At 43.9% G+C, this 21,951-nt stretch overlaps 1 protein-coding gene across 3 annotated transcripts in view; it reads right to left on the bottom strand.

Annotated features, from left to right (window-relative positions):
- Positions 1-21,951, bottom strand: part of LOC307254905 (SPRY domain-containing SOCS box protein 4-like) — a 77,477-nt gene that overhangs the window by 18,551 nt on the left and 36,975 nt on the right. For all 3 annotated transcript variants that reach the window (XM_080033466.1, XM_080033467.1, XM_080033468.1), the window contains exon 2: positions 12,486-13,441. In XM_080033466.1, coding sequence (XP_079889592.1) covers positions 12,486-13,221 — 736 coding nt within the window. In that variant the 5' untranslated portion in view covers positions 13,222-13,441. The remainder of the gene's footprint in view (positions 1-12,485; positions 13,442-21,951) is intronic.

Below are 21,951 nucleotides of genomic sequence, written 5' to 3'. Positions count from 1 at the left end.
GCGAAGCACCGGTGTTGATCTACGCCAGTCACGGTCCCCTGTCACAGCCAGGTAGGGTAATGTTGGCTACTTGGCTTTATGTTGTGCCGCCGTGCACCGATGCTGCTGTAACTGTGTTTGTTATGTAGCTGCCGTGAATATGCAATGCTGTTTTAATGCTAGGCTATTTGTGCTGTTCAGTTTGTCTTTTGGCACAGTTGTTGGCCGTGTTGTTGTTGTTTTTGGGCGGACATGCACGCTGTTGTGTCGGGTCGGGTCTGATCGCAGCCATGGTTAATTAGGGGAAATACAATATCGGGAGGGAGACTAGGCACGTTACGCGCGTAGAACCATTTTTTACACAAAATGATCAAGCAACATTTTAGCTGCGTTACGCACGTAAATCTTACGCGGGTAACGCGTGTAGTGTGTTCGCACCTTAACGCTCCCGCTAGATAAAAGTGTCAAACTCCTCCACTTCCTATTCCCCGCTGTAGCTGTATCGTTTATGCTCCGCTCAGAACGGGAGACAACAGAAAGTATGTGTGTGTGTGTGTGTGATACGGTTTGATAGTATCCAGCTCATAATGTTGCTGGAGTTCACACACACGTCACTAACGGTGTGGTCAGCATCTTTTATAATAGGTCCATGATGGGCACCAAGTTGCGCTATATTGAAAGGACGCGTTGCGGCTTCCTGGTCTTAGCGCTGTATACTCGAAGCGATATATTTGGTTCCAGACCATACTACTAGCTGTAGTTTGGTCTGGCTGTGCGAGATACAGTATTAAGGCCCTGTCAGACTTCCCAGGAAATGTGTGGGTGAAGACACATGTCAAACGATTGAAAGATTTGACCTATGACCACAATATTTCAATATCTTTCCAAGTTGTGAAATAACTAACAAAAAAAACTGAAAAAAATACTAACTGTCTGGCGTATATTTTTCTGGGAAGAAAGTCTTCATGTGCTGTTTTGAATAAGGCCAAAGGCCACAACCGGCAGTTTGTTCTCCTAAAGAGAAATGTGACAGCCCTGCACAGCTACTTTGCATGGCTTGTCTCCAAGGTTACAGCATGCAAAACAGTTGACAGAATATACAGAGCACTGCAGATCAGATGCTAATTGTAGACATTAGTAAAGAGGAATCCTGGTCACACAATATGCGTTCAGTGAGCACAGATGGTTGACTTTCTTTATTTTCTTGAATATTTCAAGCAGCACAATGGGAATAGTGCACAATGCATTCTGGCTTCATTAGGTCTAAATGGGCAGAAAACATGGGCACATAAGTCTGGTTAGGTGGGTTTCTATTCAGCTTTCTACTTGTGCATGTCAAGAACACATCGGTCGGATGAAAGGCGAGTGTCTTGTATAACTACAACTGTTAACATTATTAAGAAATAATTTGAAAATACAGCTAAGCTTTATTTTAAAATAATGTTAACAGTTAACGAAGATAACCCTATTGAATAATTTTCGAAAACCTGATGGCTCTCATTAACCTGGTTTCTTATGTGAATGTAAACGCACTGAATGACTGACCCGTTTTTCTTTGAAGTGAGCAAGTTACTGAGGAATGTAAAGGAGAGAGTGTTGAAATGACTTTGAACAAGTCACTCTTCCCTGAACAGCAAACAGTACGTACGACTACCCATGTGTGAAGGTGGGAAAGTCAGTGTGAATTAGGAAATTTGCTGGGAAAGAGCGAGCGTGCTCTGTCAACTTTCCGAGATGAAAATGGTTTTCAAGGACGCAAACCAAAGCCATTACATAACGTCTCTCTGCTCCTCTGCTGCAAAAGGAAAGGATTCCTGAGCGCTAAGGCAAAACACTTTCACCTGACTGCTGTCAATGACATCATCCCCACAAGATGTGCAAACAGGAAACGCTGTCATGGAGACAGTGAGACTTGTCTTCCACAGCAACAGATGGATACAATTCATTACGGGTTCGTGGACGCACATTATAGTTCCCCTTTGTGTGTCACAAGAGAAGCAACTGTTAGAAAACTGTGAACTCCTGTGAACTGTCAGCTAAGCCCGGAGTGAGACAACAAAGTGTTCACTTACAAACTTCAAACACTAATCTCACACAATGCAGTGCCAAAAATAACTTTTCGAAGTGAAGTGAATGGAGTAACAGTTAGTTGAAAACATTGGTTGAGCTTGACCGGACAGAAGAATGCCAAAGAGAGAGAGAGAGGGGTGGCCGAGAGACCTTGAAATAGAAAAGAATACATGAGCACACAAAGGAAACCAGCCAGTCAGTAAATTGGAAATGGCCCATCCTACAGTTTCCCCAACAAAGAGCAAATGAGACCAAGATTGGGAAGGATTATCTTGCTCTCATTCCAAACAGGGACAGAGAGTGATTGGAGCAGTGTTGGTGGCAGCTTTACTAAAGCTGAAGTTTCACCTTGTTTTTTTTCTTGTTTTTGTTTCTTTTTCAAAAATGAATTTATTCTGTGTTTTTACAGTCTTTTCCCCCCTTCATCTTTATAAAAGACTCTCATCCACAGAGCAGATGGCACTTGGGAAAGCATGGCTCCAAAATACCATAGTCTAGTCTGTGGCAGCGTTAAACAGGGGATTTATGGGATTGTAAAAAAAATAAAAAAATAAAAAAATGCTGAGCTTTCAAAACTGATTTAGGCTCCACAGCTTTCCTTGTTCGCATACATTTATTTGAATCTCCGTGTGGCTGGTGTTGTTGTGGTGCAAAGCCGGCTGCAAAGAAAAACTGATCCGTCTAAAGGATTTATAGCTGCTTAGAGTGTGTGTTTTTGGAGGGTGATTGCATGTGTCTCCAGCTAAAAATGACACAGCAAAGACAAAGTCCTTAAACAGTGCTTCATGCAATATATTTCCAATAATACAAACACACACACACACACACACACACACACACACACACACACACACACACACACAGGTTGGAACAGATTAGGGGAAAATTAATCGGTCCAGACAGAGTATGGAAATAAAATGTGGGAGATAATCAGGTGTGAAATCACTCCGATTTTTCTTTTTTTTGCACTAAGTCAGTCTCTCAACGCACATGGCTATTTCTGTTCTACACTAAACTAATAGTAGCCAGTCGCGGGGCTTTTAACACACATCCCGGAGGTTCAGTAGGGAAATGTTAAGCTGTCAGCTCCCACAGCGATATGACTGCTCTAGGCAAACCACTAGTATCCAGTATTTTGTGCTTTTTCTATGCCTTCTTCTCCCACAGTGGACTTTTCATCTATTTTTACATCCCTGTAGGTTTCTCCTCCTTTTGTTGATCAGTCATTGTCCATCCCTTCTTCTCATCGTTCAACCATTCCTTCCATTTAAATATCATGGAAACACATTGCAATAAATGGTAATCGTGCGATGGAGAAATATTTTGTCCATGTGGGTGGGGTGTCTAGATAGATTTCCATTTTATTCAACAATCCAAAATTTTAGGGTAGAAATAATTCACTCGACAGTTGGTAACTAAGCTGGCCTATGCCTGCCACTGTCTGATAGTTCACTGGCAGAGGACTGGCGTAGAGCAAACAGAAGATTTGGTGTCGCACATGGACACATGGGAGAGCTGCAGCGGATATGCATAGAAAAACAAAACCATAAACACCACACCAAGTCTCATCGAATGAGCTCTGCAGCTGCAAAAGAATATAAAAAATAATGTTGCCTTAAGTTCAAATCTTAAATACACCATATCTTAAACAGTCCTAAAAGCTCTAACAGGTCACACTCTGTGTTGTGTGGGCCATGTCACACAAACTTAAGTTATTAATTATGCATATTAAATGGTTGACAAGGAACGGAATCATCAATATAGTGCTATTGTTTGCGGTAAAACAAAACAAAGATGAGTCTGCATACAACGTTAAGAGCAACAATGTTTGAGAGACAGTGTTGCATTTTCACATGAAGACAAACAACCCATAAGACTATCAAAAATACAGATATATTAACATGTACTTGTATGCATCTGTTGCTGGGAATTGAATGTTTAAGGAGAATTAAATGCTTCACCTGTATGTAGAAGACAAATGCAGTAAAACTACTAGAGTAATTCATTTGTGACAGCCTCCTTTACACTGTATCACATAATAAAGCTGCCTTCTTCATTTATGAAGCATCAGGAAGCTAAAAAATATCCTTTTCTGAATTAATCATCTGTGTGTTGTACGCACATAGGCTTTTTTTATTGTCTACAAAGCTCTGGGGTGAAGGTGTTGGCAGTCAGGTTGTGACAGCTGTGCATTCCCATCCTACTTATACTGCTGGATTCCTGTTTAGGGTATACATTAATGCTTTAGTGTGAAATCTGGAATAATTCACCCTGGTTCAAAAAGTAGTGTCATATCGAAAAAAAATAATTCATTACTTATGCTGAACAAGATGAATGTCAGTGTGTGTTGGTGTTAGTTAGAGAGAGCCTGTGCACATCGCTCGGGTCTCAAGGTGCGTTACCTACAGCTCCTCATTAGAACCCACAGTGTTCTGCACTGCCTGCCTCCCATTAATCAGTTTGCATTATCTCCATAGAACTGACACCAGTCACTTGACATGACTTTCAATTCTCCCTGCACACCTCTCTTCTCCTCTGTCCCCTATTTATCTTTCCTTTCTTTTATATATTTTATCGTCTCTGTCGTTTCTCATTTCTCGCTTCCATGCTTTGATCCGCCATCACTGATCTGACTGCTGCTTTCATCTCATTGTATAATACATTTGGGTTTATTTATCTCCACATCCTCCCCAATTTGCCTTCCTTTCCTCTTCCTGTGCTCCTGCTCCTTTATTCACACCTTCTCTCCGTCAGTTGGCAACTTCCCCTTAGTTAGTTAGAGAGAAAAGAAAAAACTATTTTAATTATTTTGATTTTTTTTGCATGTTGTCTTTGTCCCAATTCTATTATTTTTTTATCTGTTTAGTTGTATTGTTGCATTTTTTTTTACCTAGCCTCATTTCCCCCTCTCCACTATTCATTCTGTGCTGTTTAATATTTGATAAAGAGTGCACCCACATGACACCGCTGTTCCCTGCTGGAGCCGAGAGGGGTTTAGATCTCAAAGTGGAGGATGAAGAAGAGAACATGGAGCACTTTCACACATCTGAAACCCTTCTCTTTTTGTGAGACATAATCTTTTGTTTCAGAGGAGCCAATCGTAAGGCGTGAGGAGCGAACTCAAGTCAACCCAACTTTCAGGAAGAAAGCCCGTATAAAAGGTTCATTTCACTCGAATAAAAACATTTTCTATTATTTTCTCAAAGGGGGTTCTAAAAAATGTGGACGCTTTCAATTTGCACCACCATGCGAGTAGCCTACAGTGATTACCTTTGATTAATATCATTACATTTTATTTTTTATATTGTATTGTATTGCAGCAGAAGTCAAAGATGGATATTTCAAGCCTCTTTAATTAAACTGAGCGCTTGTATCAGTGGTCTCATTCTTTCAGTCATTACTCAAGGATCATAACCATAGCTCAAGGGTATGCTGAAATCCTTTATGTAGTAATTGTCTGATTGAACAGACCTGGCTGGAGTATACAGTATATAAGCTCATATCATGATGCAGACCAAATAATAGCAAGGAATGAGGGAGGTCAGAGCGATCAGGCTGGCTTAGAGAAGAGGGGGGAAAAAGTGGGTCACTTCTCGTTGACAGATTTGCTGGAATGTGATGCCCTGAATAAGCCCCAGCGATTGTGATTTTAACTATCGAGTATGAATTCAACCCCGGCCAACAAAAATCTCACTGTGTCAGTATTTGCGTTTGCATGCTGTGAAATGCCACATTCGGAAGTCCGGCGGCTTTTATGTGTGTTTGTTTTTGTTCACACGCCGCAGTTAAAATAAACGAGCAGCGGCGGTGGTGCAGCAGACATGTAAGTGTGTTGCAATGCAGTTTTGGAACTTCATTCAAACTTCAGCCTCATTGACATCATCATCCCACACAGCTGCATGTTAGCTCTGTTAGCTCTCTCTGCTTTCTGTCCGTGATGTTAACACCCTCCCTCTCACTGCCTTTGTATTTTGTATTCTGGCACCATCCTTCTGCTGATAAAGCCTCGGTATGGTGCTTTTACTTCTCCAGATCTTATACTTATCCCCACTTCTCTCTCTCTCTCTCTCTCTCTCTCTCTCTCTCTCTCTCTCTCTCTCTCTCTCTCTCTCTCTCTCTCTCTCTCTCTCTCTCTCTCTCTCTCTCTCTCTCTCTCTCTCTCTCTCTCTCTCTCTCTCTCTCTCTCTCTCTCTCTACTGCTCTTCAACACTGACAAAGGGGCTATGTTATCCTTCCACTAATCTCTCAAATTGGGTGTACAATGTTTTCACCCGATAACTCAACCGTGGCCTACAATGGCTCAGAAAAAGGTCGGAAATGGCATCCCGGGTGGCTTGTTTATAAGCTAATGAGGAAGGGATTTTTGTGTTGGAGTTCATAGTGTCGTTTGTGCTAAAGCACAAAAAAGAAGAGAGGAAGACAAATAGAAAGAGTGTAAGTGGCCCAAATTAGAGCAGAAGCTAAGACAGCTCTCGTAGTGAATCAAAGTACGGCTAATTGCTACAATTACAGAGAGAGACGGGGGTAGAGGGTATACAAAGGAAGCATTCAACAGAAGCAGATGAGAGTGTGCTGCTTGAAGTTGCAAAATAACCATAGATGGAAATCAGGAGCGCTGTGTAGGATGAATAATTGACATGACTTTTACAGGATAATGCAGTCGGAACATGGGTCAGCATTTCTTTTAGCATTAGCACTAATAACACTTACTTCTCTGAGCCTGATTGCTTTACCAAGACTACCATGAGCCCGGAGTGCCCCAGGGTATAGTCTCGCCGGGTTATGTGGTGTGTTGCTGTTCCCTGGATGGGTGAAATAATCTAAATAGTATATCCTGCAGTGGGGCCTAAACCTAAATTATGAGAAAAACTAACAGTTTGTGGCGAGAAGACGCTGCGTCTATAAATCGCTGTATAATACCCTACCTGCAGGCAGGCCATTTACCCTTCACAACAATAATTCACAAAGACCAGTAGTCGTTTCTCATGGGAAGGCCTAGATAAAGCCATTACCAAACTACCCAGACCATTTTCTTAAATTTCCACACACACACACACACACAGACACAACAACGTTACACAACTCGGACACACAAACACAAATGATTGCACTCAGCAATTACCAGGGGAAATAGCAACAAAAATAGGGCTTTATACAAGTTCTGTTGTCTATAGCTGACCACATACTGCTGCCATTCAAACACACGCCCACACTCGCAGGCAGACAGCGATTGGGATTTTACTATGCGACTTGTCTGAGGGGCATTCCAGCCAATTCAATTCCAATCTGATGCAATTCACCTCTGACGAAATCTTGAGATATTACTCTCTACCCAGTCTTTGTTTTCAGAGCACGGCCGAGGGACCAATAACCATAAAATACCTATTTGTTATGAACATGGTTATGTGAGAAATGGAATGAGAAACCAAAAGCAATGTTTTAGATTTGGTGGGCCAAAGTGGATTTCCCCTACCTGAGGCCCCAACACGGAGTAACCGATTTTTTTCTTGTATGTCTGCACAAACAAGCGCGCACACACACACATACACACGCACACACACGCACGCACACACACACACACACACAGACACACACACTGTACAATTGTGCAGTGCTGACATTTCAGCTAAACGAAGAGCTAAAGAATTCAAAACAGGGTGTACTATAGTAGCTTATTAGAAGCGTTCAACTTTTATTATACTGTCCTTTATTCGAGTTTAACTGCTACAAATAAAAAAATGGCTGGCTGGCAGTTATGAGACCAGAGGAGTCGATATTTGACCTGTTAGCAACCTGGTTAACGGGCTTGCTAACTGACAGTGGGCAGATTGTTATGGCCGTTCTTTAATATAACCATTTGCTGGACTGAATCTACTGTAGCCTATGTACAATCCCAAGACCAAAATGTCCGGGGAGAGTTAAAGGCCTAGTAGTGATAAATCAGAAAGAAGCTCAGGAAGCCAATGTTTAAATGTTCCCCGCTTGCTAATGTGCTAGCATAGCTAACAGGCAACAATAGAGCAAGTATATCACTAACCTACGAGAAGAAGATACTGTATGTTTCTGCATTTCTCACTTTCTGGTGTGACCAGACTTTTCCTCTTTTTCATTTGGTCCGTGAACACAAATGTGTATTTTCTTACTTTCTTGCTGTTTTCTAATACACAAACATCCCTGCTTGCCTCATAATCTCCACCTTCTCTCTTTCTCTCTCCCTATCTCTGTCCCCGTCTCTCTCTCTCTCTCTCTCTCTCTCTCTCTCGACGCATTTCTACACCTATCAGGATGAGCCTTAAGGCCAGGACACACCAGTCCGACTACCCGAAAATAGAGTTTGCCGATTCAGGCAGCTCCAGTCTTCCCGTCGCGGCCAAAAAAGTGCAAAGAACACACCAAGCCGACTGCTGACTTTCCGTACGCTCTGCGCTTGCGCGGGACGTAATGTCTCCATAACAGCAGGCGGCGCTAATCTGTATTGTGGCCCGAAAAAATACGGAAGCCGGAAATGATGGGATGGCTCTCTAGACCATAAACATAGATAGAAATACGTATTTATATTTATGGACCATAAAGAGCACCATTTTTAGCAGAGAGTGTCGAGCATGGTGTCGAGCAGTCAACAAGGGTTGATGCATGTGAGTACTCGCTGAACGAAACAAACAAACACATTAAAACAATGGCTAACTGTTGTTAGCTGTTTGTGCTACCCGCCTCACTTCCGGGCTTCACTGATTCGCTAGCCCTCCACAAATCAAATTGCTCCAACTGAAAGACTGCCCGCCACCGCTGCTGATAGACTGCTCAAAAGAAGCACGACGACATCTACGACGACTGATTTCACGGCACACACCAAACAGATTCGTGTCCCCGCCCCCTCCAGACTCTACGACGGCGATTATCGGGCAGGTGTGTCCGGGCCTTTACAGCCCTCCCTTCCCTGTATTTAACTCAATATTACCAACAGTCAAACCTCATTTCAATTCACAGCATCAAGTCGACACACTCTTAGAAGCAGCAAGCGCTTTGAACAGACAGACAAAATAGTCTCCATGATAATATTCTGATGCACGGACCAGCAGATGGCTCCATAAATGAAAAATGTCTGAGGTGAGTTGCTTTCGTAAAAGTCCAAAGTATGTACTTTGATCTAAGGCCAAAGTGTGGGAGATTACCAGACATCACACTAAATAGTCAGGCAGGTCTTAAAAACAGCGATTAAGAAATTCATGTCTTTCAATTCAGCCATTAGTTTGGTGTTTTTCATTCCGATTCATTTACTCCAGCAGTTGGCCTGCAGCAAGTTTCCAGACAAAAACATCCCATTTGAAAAGCTGACAAGAGCTGAGGCTGTGACCCTTCAAGAGCACCCAACATCTAAGAACAATTTGAGGTGATTGGGCAAAGCAGAAAAATGTAGACGTAACAAACTACAGATAGAGATTGTCTCCATTTCAGCTTTTGGGGCTGGTAACCGACAAAAACACACCCTGTTGTGACATCAAATAAGACCCATGGGGTTCTGCAAACACGAGGCAGCCCGGTGTCAGATCAGAGGCATGTTTTCTTAACACACTTTCCCTTCCTGTGTTTGTGTCCGTGTGTGTGTGTGTCCGTGTGTGTGTGTGTGTGTGTGTGTGTGTGTGTGTGTGTGTGTGTGTGTGTGTGTGTGTGTGTGTGTGTGTGTGTGTGTGTGTGTGTGTGTGGGAGGGGGAGGGGGGGGTGTCCATGGTGTGTGTTTAAGAGCTCTTCCAATGAGCAGTTCAAAGAGTCACTGTTTAGACTGCGATGCGAGGGAAAGCCTGTCTCTTCTCTCATAACACACACACGGACAGACAGCAGAAGTCAAACAACATACATATACAACCCAAAGCAGTCGTCCAAACTGCCTTTTTGTGAACTTATCTCCCTTATCATACCACTGAAAAACTGAGACACAACAACATTTTCATACAGCACGCTGACACGCTGCTTCAACCAAAAACCGTTAAGTGCAGAACAAGCCCGTTCTAGCCACAATAGTGACCCAAAAGACAAATGAAACAGACAAAAGCACAAGGTAATATTTAGTTGATACCTGCGGGTAACATTTAAGAATATTATCTTTTTAGTGCTTCCTCAAGTACCTACAAGAGAGAGAGGGACAAGAGCAAACTAGGAAGTCAGTCCCTGTAGCTCTTAAACGTATTAAAACATAATCAAAACAGAAGACAGCCACAAGGTAACCATTTTATCCTAAAGGTACGGCCACACCAAACGCGTTAGGCGCGGTAGAGGCGTAGAAAATCGTAATTTTTGCATAGGGAACCATTGGTTTAGGTGCGTTGATGCGTTACTCGCGGTCAAGCGGTGCGTTGGGTGCGGTAGCCGCGTTACCAGCGTGCCTACCGCACCAACGCACCAACGCATCAACGCGCAAGTTCAAAACATTTTACTTTTTACGCTCCAACGCGTGACGTTAAGCCGCGATAGCCAATCAGCCTGGAGAATGACCCGACGTCACGGACATCGGCACAGTGAGGACAGTGTACACAGAGGCTGAGAAACACAGAGGAGGAAATGTATTTGCGGGCGGCTGGTGCTGTATGAAGCCGCTCGGGGTTAGAAGACGTGGGGAAAGTGAGCCAGGAGAATGGACTTCCTGGTTAATTCAGTGAATATGTGCGGCTGTGCTATAGCCGATAAACAAAGTTAGCACCGGTCGGATAGCATTAGTTAACTCACCCGGTTGTGTGCGGCCACCACCTCCATATAATGAACCCAAACATAACGGCTAAGTACGGGGAACTTTCACGACAAGTACAGCAAAGCACCGGTGTTTATCTACGCCAGCCACGGTCCCCTGTCACAGCCAGGTAGGGTAATGTAGGCTACTTGCCTTTATTTTGTACTGCCGTGCACACAATGCTGCTGTAAATGTGTTTGGTATGGTGCTGCCTTGCTGTTTGTGTTCATTTCCGAGCGGCGTGAATCTGCAATGCTGTTTTAAGGCTATTTGTTCCGTTCAGTTGCTGTTTATTTGTCTTTTGATACAATTGTTGGCCGTGTTGTTGTTGTTGTTTTTGTGCAGACATGATCGCTGTTGTGTCGGGTCGGGTCGGGTCTGATCGCAGCCATGGTTGATTAGGGGAATAAATATATCGGGGGAGACTAGCTGCGTAGGTGCGTTGGGCGCGTTGAACCATTTTTTGACACAAAATGATCAAGCGCCAGATCAGGTGCGTTGGGCGCGTTGGCCACCCCACCCAACGCGTTTGGTGTGGGCGCACCTTAAGGGTCAACAGCATGTCTGCAAACAGCCATCATCAATACAATGGGGAAGTGAGCGATATATTTATGTTAATATACGTGTTAAATCGCTATATGTTCATACAGTGATCACTTATATAGTGTGCGCACTTCATAACACAGGTCTCTCAGTCACCCACTCTGCATATAATCGGCAAATACACTTTTCTGGGATCCCACAACCTGATATCCAATCAGAAGAGAGAACGCTACAAACGGGTACGTCTCTCTGCCGGTGCATGCGCAGAGAGCGACAGAGGGGTGAATGTTTATGCGCCTACAATGGCGGAGCAGGTAAAAATCCTTCCCATTGTCTGTTTTGATGGTTTTTATCATGTTTTATCGATTTGAGATGATGCTAAATAACTTGCTGCTTGAAGACCGCAGTGCATTAATGTGGTGACGTAGGGACGAGGGAGGGGACTGCTAACTGCAGTCACTGACAGGAAGCTAGCTAAAAGAACCATACGCTCACAGCACCTTTAAACACTATAAAAGTAGAAAACAAATTTCCTTCATCAACTTTTTTCAGAGAAGAGAAGGTGTATAAAAAAAATGACCAGACGCTTTAACATGATGTAATTGAACTTGAGCCTCCATAGGGACTGTTTCTGCTCTTGAACAATGGAGAACCTAGGGATTTTTTCTGTCTTGCCGCTGTTTCCAAACTATACTTTCACCCACTCTTGCTGCCTAAGAGAAAGCGTGTCATATGTGCAATCTGTGAGTTCCCCAAATTGCATAAGACATTTCTTACAAGTCTTACAAAAAACCCAGTAACATGTGGTGACATGTAGATATTCTTATATTGGCAGCCATCGATCTATGGCTCTGTCTGAAGATCATTCAGCACCTAAATACTAAATACATATCATGAAATATCAGATTTGAGTACACTTCTTCAGTACTCAGCCATGCTTGCAATGTTTAGTTAAAGTAGCTTTGATACAGTGGGGCAGGCGCTAGTGGTGTTGTGGTTATAGCGCCCCCCCCCAATAGAGGCTCAGTCCTCAGAAGCAGAAAACCACAGGTTGGAATCTGGCCCCAGCATGTCATTCTTGTCACTCTGCCTCATCTCTGTATCTCTTAACTGTCTGATAAAAGCATAAAATGCCAAACAAAATTATCTTTAAAGTAGCTCGGATACTTACGATCCAGGCCGTTGATATACTTCATGGCTATCTCACAGTGTCCCCACACGGCGCTGACTATGGGATACAGCTTCTTGCCTTTCAGTCCCCTGAAGGCCACACCTAGATACTGTCCGTCCACCATGAAGCTCAGCGTGCCCTCGTCCATGTCCAAGATGACTAGCAGAGAGTCCGGCAGGGTGAAGGGCTCGTCCGGCTCTAGGAAACACGGGTAGGAAGGGAGCGAGCTGTGGGCCCGGTTCTTACTGTCGTGGTAGAGCCTGTTTCGCCCCAGATCCCAGCCCCAGGATTCACAGTCCGACCCCACCAAGGCCGTGTACCCCACCGAGTGCAAAGGAGCTTCTGACGTGGCCACCCCCACCACCGCGTGAGTGCCCCGCTGCCTTGTGGGCCAGTGCATCCTCCACACATGGAGACCCCGCGTGTAACCCATCCGCCCCCGAATGCAGTCCGTGCTCTGGGCTACCGGGTGGCGGTGAAATGTGAGTTTGTCGTCCTCTTTGATGAAGATGTTGAGGGAGCGATCCTCTGGGTTCCATGCGTGACGGTGCTGGGTCTCTACACCGGCACAGGGCATGTCCAGAAGGAGATCTAGTCTGGGGGGTCTGGAGAAATCAGGGTCCCTAAGTTCTGGGTGCTGCCGGCGGTGTGCAGAGGAGGGCCGGTAGGAAGGGGAACCTCCGGCATCCCCGCGACCGTCCACCGATTTGATGCCGCCAGAGATCTTCTGTCCCATGGCTGAGATGGAAGTCGGGGGAAAGGGGTTGATAGAAGGTAGGGTGGGGTGCTGCTTTGCCTAGAGCCTGTTGTTACCTCATCAATGCGGTGGTGGTGCTGGAGACTGGAGAGCAGCGGAGGGAGGTGACGGAGGAGGAGGAGGTGATGGATGGAAGACAAGGTGTGCGATCGGGTATCATGCCACAAGCGTCTTCAGAAAGACACAGCTGCTGCCACTCCTGTGAAGAGAAAAGAGAAATAAATAGTTATTAACTCCTTGAATTGTTATCTAGTTCTCAAGAATCATCTAAAGTGTGAGCAAGATAGAGAACAGGACTCACAGAGAGATAATGAGAGAAAAGAAAAGCATAAGAGAAAGAGAAAGAGAAAGAGAAAGAGAAAGAGAAAGAGAAAGAGAAAGAGAAAGAGAAAGAGAAAGAGAAAGAGAGAGAATGACGCAGAGACACAGCAAGTGTTTTGGAGAAACTCCTTTTTATCACAGATTTGGTGTGGCTTTTGTTTTGATGGGAATACACAATGAACAGGATGGAGAAGCATTTACGCACACTGGCAAGAAATACACACACACACACACACATTTCCTCTGACTCATCCTCCTATGTGCCTCCTCCTCCAGCCCCCAAAACAAAGTAACACGCCAATACCAATGCAGGCATGCAATCCTCCAAACATTCCCCCGTTGTGCAACACTGAAGCCTGCACACTCTCGTTTAGGTAATGTAATTTTAATGAGCGCTGCCTGACTCTGCAAAAAAATATCAACACAACGGAAGGGAAAAAGGAAAACACCAGGTAATAATTTATACAAATTCCTTAGGGGAACAAAAGTTCAAAAAGTCAGCTCGACTTTAGCTTACCATGACACTTTATAGAGAGATGGTGTGGTAGCCTATGAGAGATATTGTGAAACGTAACGGTAGGTGGGTGGTTTGTGTTCTCCCTTCAAACCCAGATACTAGTGAGCAATAACCATGGTTAAGAGAATAGGGTTTAGTTTTTGGAATGTTCAGTGTAATGTGTTAGTTTCCGATGTGGGCAAGAAAGTGCCGGTTTCGTTTTTATTCTGTGTCCTATTGAAATTTTGTTTGAGCTATAGGTAATTTACTGTATGTTATGAATTTAAATATTTTTTATAAAATGACATAAATAAGGAAATAGCTAGTGGGGTATATTTATTTATAGGAGTGAAAAAAACTGTAGTTTAACAGTTGCATTTGTTCACATTATCCACAGATATTTTAGTTCAAAGTCAGTCTTGAACACGATACTTTAATATATAAAGCCACTAAAGAGATGATCTAAGACACACTCCAACACACACAGACTTTTCTGTGTGGTTAAACAAACTGACGTAGCGATCTCTTCCAGGAATGGCAGCTGATTCCTGTTCCCAGGAAAAGAGTCAGTCACAGCTCGGGCAGACAGGGAAGTGGATGACACAACTCTCTATGTGTCTCATCTATCAGCTGCTTGCCTGTACCTCACCCACCACACACTGCAATACACCTATTTAGCTTGGTGTTTGTGTGTGTGTGTGTGTGTGTGTGTGTGTGTGTGTGTGTGTGTGTGTGTGTGTGTGTGTGTGTGTGTGTGTGTGTGTGTGTGTGTGTGTGTGAACAGACGCTTCTTCTGGTTAGTGTGTCTCCTCCACATGCAAAGCTTATTAATGTGTCAGCACAACCAAAAAACACATTCCAGAAGTGTGCTTTCACAAAGGCCACTGTTTGCATTTCCTCTAAAATATGAAGTGCAGTAAAGTTAATGTAGAGGTACATTGTTTTTTTTGTTTTTTTGTTCTGTTTACGGACAATAAGACTGATGTCACACAAGCATTATAATTTCCACACCAAACCAGACAGCTACCACACCAAAGATTGAGGTCATACTATTATAATTCTTCTGTGTGAAATTTCTATTGCCCTGCCACGCACGCACGCACGCACACACGCACACACACGCACTTTCATTTTGGCCACTTGTATTTTCTCATTCTCCGTCTCTCTCTTTTCGGTCTATGGCTGTGAATGAGGTCATGGCAGCTGGCAGCCGATGTGTGCCACCACTCAGTTCACTCCTCAGCATGAGAGGGTTCAGTGCCCGGACACAACCACACACACACTGACACACACACATACACACACACACACACACAAACACACACACACACACACACACACACTAGGCGACGGCTCCCTCAGTGTGTGTCATCACGACTGGCAGGTGGGTTAAAAGTGGTCTCTGCATGGAAGGTTCCAGAGTGGTCGCTGCCAAACTTCAACCAAAGAAAATCCCATTTAACACTGTACAAACTGTCACTGTGTGTCTCTGCTGGCCCAGATTGGCACAGCATGTGGATGACAATCTGACATTATGGGCTGTCATCAAGGAGTCACTTGACCTCTGACCCTGTGTCGTCACGGTCACCGTTGCATAGTAACCTCTCAAGAGGCTGGTGGTGAGCTAGCACAGCGTCTGCTGCTGCGAATAACGGCAACATGCTTCAGCCATCTGTTGTTTACTTTCCTTCCCTCCCTCCCTCCCTCTATCGTTCCCTTCTTCTGCAGCCAACTTGTTTAGGGACCGACCGCACTCGTTCCCCTTCCCTCCCCTTCATCTGTACTTTTGACCTGGGTTAGACAGGTAGGTAGGGGACAGGAAATTACATGGTGCCAGGCACATGCCAAGACACACACCATTCATTATAATAGGCAATTTTTGATTATGGGCGGCTGTGGCAAAGTGGGTAGGGTGGTCGTGGTTCGATACCCCATCTCCCCGACCACATGTCAAAGCGTCCCTGGTCAAGACAGTGAACCCTAAATTGCTCCCGATAGTTAGATTGTACCCTGCATGGAAGCTGCTGCTATAAGTATATGAATGTGTGTGTGATTGGGTTAATGTGTACAAAAACAATGTAAAGCGCTTCAGGTCTGTGGAAAACTAGGGAAAAGCGCTATATAAGTGGAGTCCATTTACCATTAACTAATTCATCATTTAGAAAAATAAAATCCCAATTTCTCCCAACTTCTTCAAAACTCTTTATTTGTTCAACAACAGCATACAATCCAAAGATATTGATTTCCTCAACTCTTATAAACTGGAATTAGATTATGTTTTGTTTCGGCTTTGCTATGATTTTGAGCTTGGTTATTGCTTTGTATAGAATGACAGAGACGGGTTCAACAGGGGATAGATGTCAGGGTAGTAATTAGTAGGAATTTGAAGAATGGGAAACATGAGGGATGAAGGAGAGAGACTTGGAGCAAAAAAGATTCAAAGGGCAAAGCTGGCAAAATAAAAAGGAATGATTTAAAGTGAGACAAAAAGGACCCAAAGAGTTACATTAAAAAGTAAATGTAAAAGCCTTGTCAAAAAACTGGAAAAGACTAAAAAGGGAGATAAAAGGAGAGAACAAACAGAAAGAGAGCAGCATGCACCTGGTGTGTGGGCTACCACTAACCAGCTCCAGTCACTGAGCGTGTGTGTGTGTGTGTGTGTGTGTGTGTGTGTGTGTGTGTGTGTGTGTGTGTGTGTGTGTGTGTGTGTGTGTGTGTGTGTGTGTGTGTGTGTGTGTGTGTGTGTGTGTGTGTGTGTGTGTGTTTAAATGGGTTTTTCTTTGGTTGAAGTTTGGCAGCGACCACTCTGGAACCTTCCATGCAGAGACCACTTTTAACCCACCTGCCAGTCGTGATGACACACACTGAGGGAGCTGTCGGCTTGTTTGAGTGTGTGTGTGTGTGTGTGTGTGTGTATGTGTGTGTGTGTGTGTGTGTGTGTGTGTGTGTGTGTGTGTGTGTGTGTGTGTGTGTGTGTGTGTGTGTGTGTGTGTGTGTGTGTGTGTGTGTGTGTGTGTGTGTGTGTGTGTGTGTGTGTGTGTGTGTGTGTGTGTGTGTGTGTGTGTGTGTTTATGTTCAGTATGAGAGCAGATCACAGTGAGTGTGCGTCTGTTCTTGACTGTGGTTTCATTTAAAACTGTCCAACAAGCTCTGACTGGGCAGGAAGGCAGACAGACTTTGAAGACAGACAGACAGACAGACAGACAGATAGAGACACAGAGAGAGAGAGAGAGAGAGAGAGAGAGAGAGAGAGAGAGAGAGAGAGAGAGAGAGAGAGAGCGAGAGCACCACCCCTCAGAGAACAGACCAAATACGTCTCTGGGCTTTTCCACAGAAATCATGTCAGGCTCTCCAGAGGATCCCAGTGTTTAAATGTTAACTTGAGTCAACAAAATCAACCATGTTTCCGAGTGATGTGAATACAGTGGGTATTATTATTTACTGTAAGTGTGCGGTTGCATGTTTGTGTCTGAGAGAGTCAATCGAGGACAATGAGTGACTGAAATAGTCGTTCAGCCTTCCCGTGTGTTCCCTGTGTGTGTGTGTGTGTGTGTGTGTGTGTGTGTGTGTGTGTGTGTGTGTGTGTGTGTGTGTGTGTGTGTGTGTGTGTGTGTGTGTGTGTGTGTGTGTGTGTGTGTGTGTGTGTGTGTGTGCGTGCGTTCGTGTGTGTGTGTGTGTGTCCTTCATCAGTATATGAGCTGGTCCACATCATATCTTCAGCCACCTGCAGAAGCTATGACAACAATAGCGGCAGCCGTTGTTTTGCACCACAAGTGGAAACAATGGGCTTTGTTTTTAGTGATTCACATATTCGCAGCCCAATATTAATGAACATTTGGTGTGGAACACAAGGTGTACTTTTAGTTTTTGTAAAAATACATTAATTCACTCTTTTACAGAGAGTAAGACAAGACGATCAATTCGGTATCTGTTCTATACAAAGGTAAACACAGCTGGTCTGGCCCTGTCTGGATGTGGTATTGATTTTTTCAGCTCACTCTTGGCAAGAATAGCAAATAAGGGTGTTTCATGTCAAGCTATTGAGAAATGGTCATTCTCCTTGGGGCAAAAAGGTTAGAATCTGGGCAGGGACATTCATTTGGAGGGACAGTCAGTCCACACAATGAAACATTTATTGAACCGCGTCTAAACAGCTTTTTTTCTGAGGGAACAGCTATGAGTCCGCATTAAAATATGTCAGCAAAAAGCTCTCTCTCTCTCTCTCTCTCTCATATGTCGGTCAAGCCTAAAGAAATCGTGCAGAGCAGTAGAAATCTCATAACAAAAGACACATTTTGAAGGACAGACAATTCAACAGTAAGCGTCGTTCCAACAGACGTATTGTAAATGTTGCTCGGTTCTTGTTTCCCATTACACTTCAAGGACTTTCACTCTGAACAAAGCCCTTTCCGCCCAACATTACATAAGAGATTTTGAATCGTTGTGTCCGTGCTCTTTTGAACCTGAACTGTCATGCTGAATCGCAGCATGCTTTGCCTTATTCCTATGACGTCTGAAAAGTGAATCACAAAGCGGTCACTTCTTCCACTTTCCACTTCTGACAGGAGGGGAACGGCCGCTTCGACAAAAACAGAGCTGCTCACATACAAAACACACGCAGAAAACAAAACAGACCCTCACATATTTATATTAGAACTCATCATAGCAACAGCTGTATCGAGCTACATTAAACAAACTGCCATCCTCTCTACATTGCTCACATTCATTCCTACTGAGGGAATCCCTGGGTATAGCTAAAGATGGCAGGGCTAGACATAAACTGTACCGTCTAGATGTCAAAATACACTTTCCAGGCTGGAACTTTAAACGTATTTTGTGATAAGAAGCGATGTGCTCATACCTCTGGACTTTGGAGGAGATATATTATCTTTTTGTAGGTCTGGCTCTCTTTTTTGGCCCCACACATCCATCTCCGCCATGTTTTTTCTTCTTTTTACATAACTTTCTATCCTACTTTCTTCCCAAATCCATTTGTCTCTGTCCCCGTCCCTCACTTTCTCTCTCTCTGCCTCACTGTACCAAGCAGTTAATCCGTGAAGAGGCTGCAGCAGAGCCGACACCCTATCAAGCGCTACAAATTATCACAGGCCTCGGCCATCGAAATGCCCCGGCGCATGCCATGCGGCAATCAATGCGAGCTCAGCAAGCGGGGAAAAAAGCGTTGCATGCAAAACATAGAACGCAAGCCAATTCTCACACACTCTCTCTCACACACACACACACACACACACACACACACACACACACACACCTGCTTGCTCACTGACAGTCACACAGATGCAGACACACACCCACCCACACACACACACACACACAAAATTGACTATGCATGTATTGTAGAAAAAAATGAGTTGATGGTTTCTCCTGACGCATCACTTTTCTGTATTCCTACTCCAGTCAGAAAAGCACAGTCCTCCCCTCTTTCTTTCTTCCATCACTGTCTGAGCCTATTACAGAGTAACTCCAGTCATCGTCTCCCTAATGATTCATGTCCCCCTCTTCCCACATCTTCCCCTCTGTGTGCTCACATTAATCCCCTCTTCTCTTGAAATATAAAAATTCCCTGCTGAAACTCCCTCGGCCCATTTTCTCAAAAACATTGCTGGTGGGAATTGAAACTAAATAGTTGCCAAAAAAAAGAAAAAAAAAAGACAGACAGACAGACAGACAGATTTGGATACAAGATTGTACAGAGTGACACACACTCACACAAACAAGCACACACATACATATTCTGCTCCTAAGTACTTATATTTCTCTTAATGCTGGTGGTGTCACATTAAAATCCATGGTGCCCTAAGGGAACACCATTAGTGCTTCAGTGATTGAGTACTCTTTTAAGGGCACCTAGGCCGTTTCATCTCTCTCACAAACATATGGACACACACACACGCACACACACACACACACACACACACACACACCTAGGCCTTGGTTGTGGTGCCATCCATTAAGCTCTGTGTGGTAGCAGTAGATTCAGGTGGCAGATTCACAACCCCAGCTGTAATGAAACTGATTCAAAGTCTGCCTCAACGTGACGCACTGCTGCTGCAGCCTCGCCCGTCCAACATCCCAACCGCTAACACAAGAGTGTGGCTGAAATGTGTCAAACCCACACCAGCCAAACACAACTCCCAAACAGCATTTGGGTCACTTAATTAATTTCCCTTGATGGTTCTTAAAATGGTTCTTCTTTGCAGATTCTGAAGCAATGAGTTAAATTTGTTTGATTAGTAAACCATTCTAAAAATGAATGACTCCTTAGTTATTAAGCAACAGCGGTAAGAGTCTACAGTCACGCTATCATCCCTGCGAGGCTGTAATTAGCAACAGCAGTGCTTTAGGCTAACATGCTGACAGGGACAATGCTATTCATGCTGATGTTTAGCAGGTAGTGTTAGCACATTGACCACCTTAGCTTAGAGTTTTAACATGCTAGAGTTAGCTAATTAGCATTACAAAAACTATTTTAGTTTTCCAAGTCCTTGATTTTAACCTCAAGAATTAGATGTATACAAATTCTGACCGTATGATGGCAACCATGATGTCTTGTTGAAATATTTCAGTCCGAACCAAAGTGGTGGACTAGCACATTCTAACAATCTATCTGTAGAACCTATGCTGCATGGCTAAGAATACCAAACGTGCTGTTTCCAGCTCTGCAATGTGCGTGTGACCTATGGAGGACTATATCGTGACTGTGCTGCCTTTTTCTGTTTATTATTGTAAATTGAATACTTTAGGAGTTCGGGACTGGTGGTTGAGAAAAACAAGCAATTTGAAAGGTGTGTCACCTAACACACAGCAACTTGAGAAGAGCACCTTTCCCAATCTTCTGTTATTTTAAAGAATAAGCAATTCATCAATCTACAGGTAATGGAAATAATTGACTGACACAAACGCGCACACACACACACACACACACACACACACACACACACACACACACACACACACACACACACACACACACACACACACACACACACACACACACACACACACACACACACACACACACACACACACACACACACACACACACACACACACACACATTTAATGATTGGGGCACTTGTCTCTCTCACTCTGTGTTCTCCAGAATATAAAGTGGAACATATGGTGTCTGAAAAAGTATATACACACAAACAATGTGACACTGCAAAACTTCCACACTGTTCTCAAATTGCAACCAGAGAAAAAGACAAAAAAAACTAAAAGAAAGGACAGAATGAAAATTCAAAAAGGGGTGCAGAAATGGAGCGACCTTTTATATCTAAAAAAAAGGTCTATCTTTAAGAAGCAGGGAGAGGTTGCGGTGGACGAAGGCTGTATGGATTTGGCAAAAATAAAAGAGAACAAAGACAATGAGATGGAGAGAGAGAGAAACAGAGAGAAACAGAGGTCAGCAGCTGACAAAACAAGAGGATAACGTCAGAAAGGAGGGCTGCTATCTCTCTATCCCAGGATGGACCACACAAACCTTCCCACCCCAAATCCATAGACTAAACACAGGCAGAGCACAGTGAGGAAAGCTCCTGCATGCAGTGTCGTCAGATTAAGGCTATGTGTTACATATACAAACTGTGTACAGAAAGTACCGTAGTGTCTATCCCGTTATTTTGTGTGTGTGAACGGGGGGAAAATCCTAGTGTAGCTTATCTGAGAACTCTCACCTCTTTATCACACCCATACAAAAGCACACACACACACACACACACACACACACACACACACACACACACACACACACACACACACACACACACACACACACACACACACACACACACACACACACACACACACACACACACACACACACACACACACACACACACACACACACACACACACACACACACACACAC

Source organism: Ammodytes marinus (genome assembly GCF_949987685.1).
Source record: "Ammodytes marinus genome assembly, chromosome: 9".
Lineage (NCBI taxonomy): Eukaryota > Metazoa > Chordata > Actinopteri > Uranoscopiformes > Ammodytidae > Ammodytes > Ammodytes marinus.
The sequence above is the reverse complement of the archived record's forward strand: the minus strand, read 5'-3'. Positions and strand labels throughout refer to the sequence as shown.